The 11,794-nt window shown below is 30.2% G+C and overlaps 2 protein-coding genes across 2 annotated transcripts in view; both read left to right on the top strand.

Moving 5' to 3' along the window:
• The first annotated feature begins 2,703 nt into the window (after window positions 1–2,703).
• On the top strand, window positions 2,704–4,705 carry LOC111630612 (lariat debranching enzyme-like). The gene has a single exon (XM_023374744.1). The coding sequence runs from the start codon at window positions 2,903–2,905 to the stop codon at window positions 4,565–4,567; it is 1,665 nt and encodes a 554-aa protein (XP_023230512.1). The 5' UTR covers window positions 2,704–2,902; the 3' UTR covers window positions 4,568–4,705.
• A 714-nt stretch (window positions 4,706–5,419) lies between these two features.
• The window catches only part of LOC111630604 (mitogen-activated protein kinase 1-like), a 56,790-nt gene continuing 50,415 nt past the window's right edge, over window positions 5,420–11,794 (top strand). Inside the window, exon 1 of the mRNA XM_023374724.1 lies at window positions 5,420–5,566. Within this exon, the coding sequence (XP_023230492.1) occupies window positions 5,448–5,566 (119 nt within the window). The 5' untranslated portion in view covers window positions 5,420–5,447. The remainder of the gene's footprint in view (window positions 5,567–11,794) is intronic.

Raw genomic sequence — 11,794 nt, 5'->3', positions numbered from 1 at the left:
CTTCCACAGATGTTTTATTTTTTGGGCAAATTCTGTGTAACTTGCTGATTTTTTTTCAGTGCATGTGTTTTGTACATTGTGAGTATTTGGAATGGTTATGTCCATAATGTATGTGATTTTATTGTTTGTAAATGGTTGTGATATCTGGTCTGTTGTGGTAAATTGTTTTATCTGTGATTATGGCTCTGTCGTAGTACATTTTGTGCATATTGTTTTCCAATACTGTCTGTGGAATGTATTTGTAGTATGGATTGTGGATGTCGAATAATATGTTTTTTGTTTGCAAATTCTTGGAGTATTATATTTGCTACTTGATTATGTCTATGTATATAACCCGTCTGTGCCAAGAACTTGCAACCAGAAGTGATGTGTTTTATAGTTTCCAGCATTGTGTGACATTTTCTGCATGTGTCATTTGTGAGTGTTGTATCTTTGCATATGTGTTTTCTGTAGTTTTTAGTATTTATGACCTGATCCTGTATGGCAATCATGAACCCTTCCGTCTCACCAAACAGGCATCCCCAAGCTAACCAGCTGTTTGATATAGTTTTGTTATAAAAATCCTGGGCCAGGTTGTAGGGATGCCATGGAGTGTTTTTCAAGCTTACAATGGCTTTTAATGGTGTCTATACTTTTTATATGTTGTGCGTGTTCATATGATGTGAGTGTAAGTTTAATGGTGTGTTATTTGAGTCTGCTAGAGTTACTGCTTTATGTAACTGTGATGTTTCTTGTTTCCTGTAGAAAAACTCTCGCAGTGACTGTATTTGTTTGTAGTGAAGGTTTAATATGTCAATCAGGCCATGTTTGCCATCTTTATGTGGTATGGTTAATCTTTCTATGGTGGATTTAGGATGATGATGATTACGCTTAGTAAGTGTTGTTCTTGTTTTTCTTTTGAGTTGCTCGTGATCTGTGAGATCCAATGTATAACTCCAAAAGAATAAGTGTGTACTGGAATGACATATGTGTTTATTGCCTTAACTGTGTATTTTGTGTTTAACTGTGTTCTGAGGATAGTGTTTAACCTACTTTGGTATTCTTTAATTGAACTTTGCTTTTATTTGTGTATGTTCTGTTTGGCCTGTTGGAATCCTAAATACTTGTAGAACTTGTCCTTTTCCATGGATTCAATAACATTTCCATTTCCAAGTGCTTCAGGACTCCTTTCTGTATGTGAAGTGTTTTGTATTTGTCTAGGCCAAACTCCATTCTTATGTCCTTGGAATATGGATGTGTGATTTGTAGGAGTTGATAAAGTTGTTTTTTGTGTGGATGCATAAATCCATGTACCAGTACATGAGATTATTATTATTATTAATTTCATGATAAAATGGTTAAATTGAATATACAGTAAAACTTCTCTAACTTAAAGTTCCAACTGGCAGGAAAAATCTTAATTATGAGCTAGAAAACGATAAAGTAAAAAATGCCAATTTTGAATGGATTTGTACTTTTACCTCTCTTGCATTATATAAAGAATCTTTGATAGTGTTTTTTTGTTTTTTTAAACAGTCCATGTAATACCTTTCAGCAAAATGTTCAATGTAACTAATGGAATCAAACAGTTTTGCAGGTACATCTTGTTGCATGTACATTCCAGTCCAAAGTGAGAGGTCCTCTTGCTTTGGACTGGAACTTTGTCTGAAAATTGGTGTTAGAGAGTAGATACAACTGTGAAAATTTTATGGAAACTTGATAATTAGGATCACTTTGGATAGAATAAATACTAAAATTTGAGTCGGGGAAGTCGAAAGTAGCATAAATCAGTGTCAGGAGACTGTGAAAAACTTTGAGTTGGAGAAAATTTGAATTAAGAAATTTTAATTGAAGATGTTAAATCCCTATGCTATTCTATTGGGACCTATCAAGTGCTTTGTTTTCTTCAAGTTAAAAAAAATGTTTGAGTTGGAGAAGTTTTACTGTAATTCATTTAGTAGAGACTGATCATAGTATACTTCATAATAAAAAAATTATCATCATCGCCTTTAAACTTATTTTAAAAAATCTGTTTTAAAACAACTTATAATATTTGTTGCTGTATAAAAAAATAGAGTTTGGTAATGCCAAAAAAAATTGTATTTTTTAAAATTTATGGTAAATGAATACATGAAGTGGAAAATATGGAAATGAATAATTTTGCACTGTTTCTAAATTTTTATTTTGATATACTTTTTAAATATTTACGAATTTAAATTGACACCATCTCTTGCTACATTTTCTTGTGTCGTTTCTGTTTAGTAATAGTTTTTAAATTTATTACTGTGTAAGTTCCAATATAAATTTTTCCATGCAAAAATATACTTGTTCTAGTTTCAGTTTAATTATGAGGAGTATTTATTTTCTTATAATTTCTTGAGAATCATTCTATTTATGCTGTAAAATTCATGAAATTGTTCTTCAATGGAATTATAAAATAATATGTAAATAATGATGATAATATCTGTTTTATTAAGCATGATTAGTTTCTACTAAATTAATTTTTTTACAGGATTTTATCATAACAATGCATTTAATTTAAATTTATATTTTTTGAAAAGCTTTTTTATATTTCAGTTATAACTAATTAATTTTTTATATCAATGCTTTATTTTTCGTGTAATTAGCAACATATGCTGCTATTGTTTACTGATAAAAAGTAGTAGAAATGTATATAATGGTATTTATTATTTGTCTTAATTCAATTTTGCATTTAAAAATTTATGTAAAATGACAGTTTTCAATATTATTGGTACTAAATTATATTAAAAATGATGAAAATTCTGCAACAGAACAGCCTTTTATAAAATGTTTATGTTAAAAATTTCCTGTTTTTACAGTATTGACTAATTCTGATACGAATATATCCCTGTGAACTGCAACTTGAATAACATCTGCATCATCATATCTTTAAATAATCATCATGAAGATAGCTGTAGAAGGTTGTGCACATGGGGAATTGGACAAAATATATGAAACTATTGCTTTTCTTGAAGAACAGAATAATATAAAGGTTGACTTGTTGATAATTTGTGGTGATTTCCAAGCTGTACGTAATCAAACTGATTTAAAGTGCATGGCAGTACCAAATGCTTATAAAAAAATGAATACATTTTATAAGTATTATTCTGGTGAAAAGACAGCTCCAATACTTACGATATTTATAGGCGGAAATCACGAAGCTTCTAATTATTTATCAGAATTACCTTTTGGTGGATGGGTTTGCCCAAATATTTACTATCTCGGTTATGCCAATGTAATAAATATTGGAAATCTGAGAATAGGTGGTCTTTCGGGCATTTATAAAGGTCACGATTATTTGAAAGGTCGATTTGAATATCCACCGTATGACGAATCTACAAAAAGGAGTATTTACCATATTAGGAATATTGATGTTTTCCGATTAAAACAAATTTCGGAACCTATTGATATCTTTATTTCACACGATTGGCCAAGAGGAATATATCATTATGGAAATAAGAATGCACTATTGAAGCAAAAAAGTTTTTTTAGAGATGAAATAGAGAAGAATACACTTGGTAGCAGGCCTGCAGAAGAATTATTGCATAAGTTAAAACCAAAATATTGGTTTGCAGCTCATTTGCATTGTAAATTTGCTGCTGTTGTACAACATAATTCAGATGAAGGTTCATGTGTCACTAAATTTCTAGCTCTTGATAAATGCTTACCAAAAAGAAACTTTCTTCAAATTCTTGATATTGGAGAAAAATGTGATTTACCTGTCGAATTAAAATATGATCCAGAGTGGTTATGCATTCTACAATTAACTGATCATTTGTTAAATGTTGACAACAGAGTTTCATACATGCCAGGACCTGGAGGTTCAGAAAGATGGGATTTCAAAATTAGAGAACTTGAGAAAAAGGAAATAAAAAAATTAATGAATTTAAATTTTGTAATACCAAAAAATTTTCAGATTACTGCACCAATTCATTCCTTTTCAGATAAAATTGAAACTCCAGAAGTTCATATTAATCCTCAAACTGTGCAGTTTTGTCAAAAATTAAATGTGAGAGATCCTTTAACTCTTTTATCTTCAGGAAAATCACTTGATACTTTAACCATCAGAGAATTTATCAATGATAGTGAAATGAATATTACAATTAATTCTCAGTCCTCTATCAATCCTGATGAGATAAATTTAGATAGTGATACTGATGCACCAAGCAAAAATTCATCAGAATCAGATGAAAATATTATGGAAGATTTTCAGCCAATCACTCAAACTGAAGATGTGTCTAAATTAAATTCTGATGTTGAAGATTTTAATAATAGTTTCTTTATTGATAAAATAGGATCCAATGATATGCTAGATTCTCCTAAGAATAAATGCCCATCATTACAAGAAAGAAAACAACTTCATTTACAGTATTGTGAAACACCAGAAAAAGTTACAAAATTAATGAATTTTCCTGAAATTAAAGTAGATCAAAATTCCAAAAAAAACAAAAGTGATAATGATGATGATATGACTACAGTCAGTTGTTCAAAAAAATTTAAAAGACGAAATCAAGAGATTTATGGAACAAAGAGTGATGAAGATGAGAATCAAAGTATGGAATATTAAATATTATTGTATCATTCAATGATATGAAATCTTTTTGTCAATTCTTAATAAACAATTATTGTCTGAATCTGAATTTAATTAAAATACCAGTCTATATGTTTGTTATTTAATTTTTGTTACATTTTGAAATGAAATGATTGAAGTGTAAAATTTTTTGTTTTCAAACAAAATAAAAATTTTTTTACAGCAAGTTTAAATTAAAGAATTGATTTGACTAAATTAATTTTTTAAAATAATATATAAATANCAGGATCGATGTTTCAAAAACATCGGAAGGTCGATGCATCGACGAACAAAAACATCGATGTGTCGATGTCACATCGATGCATCGCACAGCACTATTCTCACGCCAGCTATCGGCAACCTGAGAAATTAATTCTAGTGGCGAGCGTAGCGCATATATATCGACTGGCCTTATTGCCGACCGGTTAGGGTAGACGCCTACCGCTCTGGGAAACCTGGAATCTACACGAGTCCAAAAATCCTAGAAATTTTTCGGGAAGGTGGTCCGTCCGAATATGTCGGGCCCCGTCCCTCACTTTCCGGCCACCTCATTATTGGCCTGGTCGAATCCGTAACGGGTTTGCTAAAACGGGCCTTAGTGCGGGCAGGACGAAAAGAGTTAAAAAATCCACTCGGCCACCAATAGTACATCCCTGTACTTGAGGAAACGTTTAATTTTATTTTTATCAACAAATAAAAAAATATTTCAATATATTAATAATTTTTATATATAAACAGTAATTATAATAATTAAAAAAAATGCAAATTATATTGTAAAATTTGAAATTAAGAGTAGGATTTTGGGCTGTATTTTTTTGTTCAATACGTACGTTATTTTGTATTTTACTTTTTGTCTCCGTTTGATTTCCTAAACAAAATGGCGGGATCGAGTTCCGAGAGTCGATTTGTAGAGACCGTAAGAGGACAAGCTTTCGAAGTAGGACCTAGATATACTAATTTATCATATATCGGAGAAGGTGCTTATGGAATTGTAGTGTAAGTATGTCTGTAAACTTATTTATGTACTAACGTGGTTTTTACGTAATGAAAATGACGATTTTCTGTCGATATTTTGTATTTCTTTTTTCTGTAATATCACCTATACATTATTTAATTTTTAAATTTTTTTATTACCTATATTTTAAATGTATAAATGAAGTTTCGAAGTTTGACAATTTTATTTTTTGTGCATGCTTCCATTTATTGCTAACCTATACAATGCAGACTAACGTGGACTTTTTCGGAAGGAAAAATATATACATAACACTGTTGATAATTTTGTTTTATATGAATTCCATGTTGTACGAGTCACTTAGATTTTATAAATACGTGAGCCTTTCACAGCCCAGCACACGTATTTGTAAAATCTAAGTGACTCGTTCAACATGGAATTCGTATAAAACAGAATAATCAACAGTGTTATAGGGGGGTCGACTTGTACGTGGAATATTTCCTGTTTTAAAAATTCATATTTGTTTTATGGCACTATTATTTTTTCTTGACTTACATTGATCGTTATTGTGGTTGATTTTACTTTATAAAATTTGATGTAAATCTACGGTATTTAATATACGAAAGCGATAAGGGGATGTTAAACCTTATGCAGACTCCAGAGATGTATTATCCACGCTAGAAAAATAGGGAGTTTATTTGTTTCTATTAGAACGGCCGGATAGCGATGCAAACAAGTTTTTTACGTCGGGCTCAAAACAAGAAAATTACAAATCCGTCTTACCGAACGCCAGAACAATATCTATAATAGCAAGTGCACTGTAGAACTTTCTAGGATTGTGATGGAAAAAAATTTGCTCTTGATATGGAATGAGATTTCGCTTCTGATGTGTTGACAAAAAAGTTACTTTTATCTGGGTGGCATTATTTATTGAAAGATTGGAACATCAATAAATCTACATCAGATCTCTTAAGAATTTGGGTACGCATTTTAAAAGTTTGGACTTTTAACATTTATGTCACCGTGGTATTGCCTACTGGCTGTAATTCTAAATTTACTAACAGCATGTAAATGCTTATCTTGTTATTTTGTACTAATATATCTCTATGCGTGTGCCATTCTCATCCCTAAGTAGGTTTAAATATAACGATGAAAATGTGTATTCCATTTTCAAATATTTAATGTTTCATTTTTTTAAATTTATCTGAATGTATCAAAGTTAATGTTCTTTTCTTTGCATGAAGATGACATTGATAAAATGTTGAAAGTGCTTGCAATGATGTTATAATAACTGTTTAATGTTGATAGACAGTAGTTATCTCTTTCTTTAATTGGATAGTATTTTGACATGGTAAACTAACCATTTTTTAAGCTGTAATCTCTCTTGCACTTTCAATTATCTGCTGATGTTTTCAAATCTATGATTCATTACTTGTGGTGTTCTGGGTTCTGACTCATAGAGAAAAATTTGTTATTGTCAAAGAAGTTTGCTTCATATAGAGATTAGTTTTGTGATGCTGTAGATTGTGATCAAAGTGGATTTATAAAATCTGTTCACTGTCACAAGTGCTTATGTGTGCACTGTTTATGGATTGAAAGTCATTATTATTTCTGCATTGTTTCTCCCTTTTGTGAGTAAAGGATATTAATATTAATGTAATTGCCAAAACTAATTACTATTGAGAATATACTAGATGTTACTGTCCTGATTGAGATAATAAATAAGATAAGCTCACTGCATGAAATGACTTCTTGGATTTACCAGTTAGACTTCATTTCTTAAGTTTTATTAAATTACTAATGTAACTGTTTATAAGTGGCATTAAAGTATTGATGTAAGTGTTTTTGAAAATATTGATATAATTAATTATTAATGTAATGTAGCTAATGTGAAAACTATTTGTGATACTTCAAAATTTAACCAAGATTGATATTTAACTATACTCTTGCTAAATTATATTGGTATTTTAATGAGGGATACAATATTACAGCATGGATAACAAACATGCCATTGACTTTCTCTTTGCTTCTCTCTTCTCAGGCAAATCAACACCCATGTGACCAAATTATTGTATTACTAGTCTACCATGAGAAGTAGTTTCACTTTCAATTAGTCATAACCCACTTATTATGGCCCATAGATTGAAACAGTTTGGATGACTGTATTATCATATCAAACACTTAAACCAAAATTCATCAAAATTGGAGAGGGACATAGGTGTAGCTATTCCATAGTTTGGACCTTGTTAGTCCAAATTGTGGAATATCTTTATAATTAATTAGTCATATTAAAGCTCACTTAAAATTCAGCAGTATTATATGATTCTTTTTAGTCTTCTATGGAGAAGAAGACTGAAAAAAAATCAATTTTTTATGCTTATTTTTAATAATTACATTTCTCTCATCAAAGTTACATATTAAACTGAAACTCTTTAATAAATTACCAAACGATTGCCTAAATATCGGGCTATAATATGGCTAATTAAATGATTGGAATAAAGTAATTTGACATTAGAGGTAGGCGTTAGGTGCCATCTCTTAAGTAAATTAATAATTAAAATTAATATTTGTTTGTAGAAAAGGGCTGGCAGAATTACAATTTAATAAAAAGTAAAACACATCTGGATACAAGTCCAATTTTGCTTGCCATGTCTAATCACCAGGAACAACTATTTCCATTGCAGAGACAAACTTTCTTTAGAGGCTATGCCTCTGCACAAATATGTAAAACAGTTTAAAATGTCCACAGGTGACAATCCCAACACAATTAAAAATATAATATTTGTTTGTGCAGAGGCATAGCCTCTAAAGAAAGGTTGTCTCTGCAATGGAAATAGTTATTCCTGGTGATTAGACATGGCAAGCAAAATTGGACTCGTATCCAGATGTGTTTTACTTTTTATTAAAATTAAATAAATAAATTATTAAATAAATTTTAGAACCTTCTGGAATAAAAGAACTAGCCTGGGACGGGGCTTGAACCCGCAACCTTTGCTTACCGTGCGGTGCGCTTGCCAGTTATGCCACCTGGATCCCGAGCAAGTCTTTGCTTCCAGAAGTATATTAGATTTAGATATAACTTTACTTGGTTAAATATATAAATGGAATATATATGGAACTCTTTAATATATATATGCACACAATGACACCTTTTGTACTTATTCCAGCAACTTTATTTAGAAGTAGGGATGTTTTTGGTTACCTTTAGTGGCCCTCTTCAAGTTACAAGCTGTTCCATTTATCAATCATTTAAAAGATAGAGAAACGTTTTGTGGATATGAGTTTTTAAAAAAGACTTTATATTAACCGACAGTGATTAAATTTGAATTGTAGAATAAAGTCCACACATAGTATTAAAATAAGAATAAATGTTACAAATAATATAGTGAGTATTAAATAAGAGCACCACAAAATTTTAACTTTGTCCCCACTCTTAAGTCTTTTTTAAACTTAAATATTATTTGAAATATAGAGAAATTTTTTGTAATTCAACAAAATTACCTTTTTTAAGCTTTTATTGTTATTTAAATTTTAAATTGTGTTACAATTGAAAATTATTAGACTTTCTGTTTAGGAAGCAGGAAAGTTGTGCAAGAGCCTTTTCAACTTGTTTTATTATTATAATTATTAAATATTGATGATTATATTAAATTTAATCATTCTAGTTTTTTAATAATTATTTTTATTAAACTGATATTGTCAGGTTTATGTTTGAATAATGTTTTTCTATTAAAGGAATTAATGATCAATTTAATTTTTTATAAAGTATTTTTAGCAGCAGGAAAATAAAAAAAATAAATAACTTAAATGTTTTAGAAGAGAGCTGATACCATCAAAGATTTCATCTTTGAATCAATCTCCTTGATTCTAAGATGCGCTCATCCATTTTTACTTTCATTTTTTCAATAATAGAACTTTGTTTTGCAATTGATGGTGTCTTACATCTGCAGTCCAAATATCAATTGTTAATTATTATAAGATCATTATGGTGTATTATGCCCCAATAATAGGTATTTTGGTTACATAATAAATGCCACATCAGTTTAAATATTTTTCATGTTTAAAGTCCCTTTTAATACAAAACTCTCCTAAAACCTGGAACCAGTCAATAATAAAAGACACTGTCTACACTTTCCAGCATTAGTACCAAATAAACCAATTTATTTGGTTTAAATGTTTAATTTATATTTATTACAACTTGATGCAATCCCCTAAAAGTAGCCAAAAACATTTTTTCTAATAAAGGAGTAGTGCTGAAAAATATAGATGTGTTTTAGTACCTTTTGAGACAATGTGTGATGCAGCAAAAAAAAATGTAAAGTTATTATATGCAGAATAACATGGAAGTGACAAACATTACTTATTATATAATATTCATATTGCTTTTCTAACTTATTTTAAAATTAAAATTAAATTTTAAGAATATTTTTATAGAAGGAATAGTCATAGTATTCCTTGAAATTAAATAACACAATATGTTGTTAATTATTAATTATCCTAGGTTTTGTTTTAAATTACAAATCCTGATTTAATTTTCTATTTTCTTATAGTTATTGTAATATATATTTTTATCACTTAGAATTTAATTCAAAATATTTAAAATTTTTAATATCTAAGATAAAATTTATTTTTTTTTTGTTGGCATTAATAATAATAAGAAACATTAAATGATTTACTAAGCCAATCGGCAATATACTACACCGGGTTAAAGTAAATATAAAATCAACGTACCACGAACCATGTATGGCTACACTAAAAGACGACAATTGTATTAACAGCAAAGACGAAATCACCCTGTCAATGGCATGGCAGGTGCTTGTAGACAAGAACTTACGATAATTTACAACCTGCAAAGGGGCGCATGCGTCAATGACGCCATCGATACGTGCGATACAGTTCTTAATGAAGTTCTTTTTTGGTTGAATTTAAATTTGAAAGGCATTCGCTTAGATGTTACCTGAAGAAGAACTTACAAGTTCGAAAACGTTTGTAACACTGTTTTACAGAGAAGCACACCGGAAACAGGTTCGTGGTACGTTGATTTTATATTTGATTTACTAAGACACCTTATCTTAGATAAGATGTCATAGTAAGTCTTTTGGTATTAATAGTATGCAGTCTCGAACATTAAATGATTTTAGTATTAAATCAAAAAGGAATAAATACTATTATTATGTTGGTTTTAATGAGTTATACTCGGTTAACACTGGTTGCTGTGTACTATGCCATACTGGAGTCGAGGTATAGCAACCAAAACAACACAAAAATTAAATAAATGTGTTAGTGTGTATGTTTGTATTCAGGAATTTCCTGATAATAAGACATGTAATCAATATAGTGGCCTTCTTTAGGGTGATGTATGTGTTTCTATTCAACTGTAATGTTCCCAGGCTTTTGTGTAGTGTGTGTGTGTGTGTGTGTGTGTGGTATGACACCTGTATAGGAGAAAACAACAGGTACAGTACAATAAGCACCCTATCCATCTTCCACAGATGTTTTATTTTTTGGGCAAATTCTGTGTAACTTGCTGATTTTTTTTCAGTGCATGTGTTTTGTACATTGTGAGTATTTGGAATGGTTATGTCCATAATGTATGTGATTTTATTGTTTGTAAATGGTTGTGATATCTGGTCTGTTGTGGTAAATTGTTTTATCTGTGATTATGGCTCTGTCGTAGTACATTTTGTGCATATTGTTTTCCAATACTGTCTGTGGAATGTATTTGTAGTATGGATTGTGGATGTCGAATAATATGTTTTTTGTTTGCAAATTCTTGGAGTATTATATTTGCTACTTGATTATGTCTATGTATATAACCCGTCTGTGCCAAGAACTTGCAACCAGAAGTGATGTGTTTTATAGTTTCCAGCATTGTGTGACATTTTCTGCATGTGTCATTTGTGAGTGTTGTATCTTTGCATATGTGTTTTCTGTAGTTTTTAGTATTTATGACCTGATCCTGTATGGCAATCATGAACCCTTCCGTCTCACCAAACAGGCATCCCCAAGCTAACCAGCTGTTTGATATAGTTTTGTTATAAAAATCCTGGGCCAGGTTGTAGGGATGCCATGGAGTGTTTTTCAAGCTTACAATGGCTTTTAATGGTGTCTATACTTTTTATATGTTGTGCGTGTTCATATGATGTGAGTGTAAGTTTAATGGTGTGTTATTTGAGTCTGCTAGAGTTACTGCTTTATGTAACTGTGATGTTTCTTGTTTCCTGTAGAAAAACTCTCGCAGTGACTGTATTTGTTTGTAGTGAAGGTTAACT

Source organism: Centruroides sculpturatus, unplaced genomic scaffold (genome assembly GCF_000671375.1).
Source record: "Centruroides sculpturatus isolate CEXI.00-Female unplaced genomic scaffold, Cexi_2.0 scaffold683, whole genome shotgun sequence".
Classification (NCBI taxonomy): domain Eukaryota; kingdom Metazoa; phylum Arthropoda; class Arachnida; order Scorpiones; family Buthidae; genus Centruroides; species Centruroides sculpturatus.
Note: the sequence above shows the minus strand (reverse complement) of the source record. Positions and strands in the feature narration are given on the sequence as shown.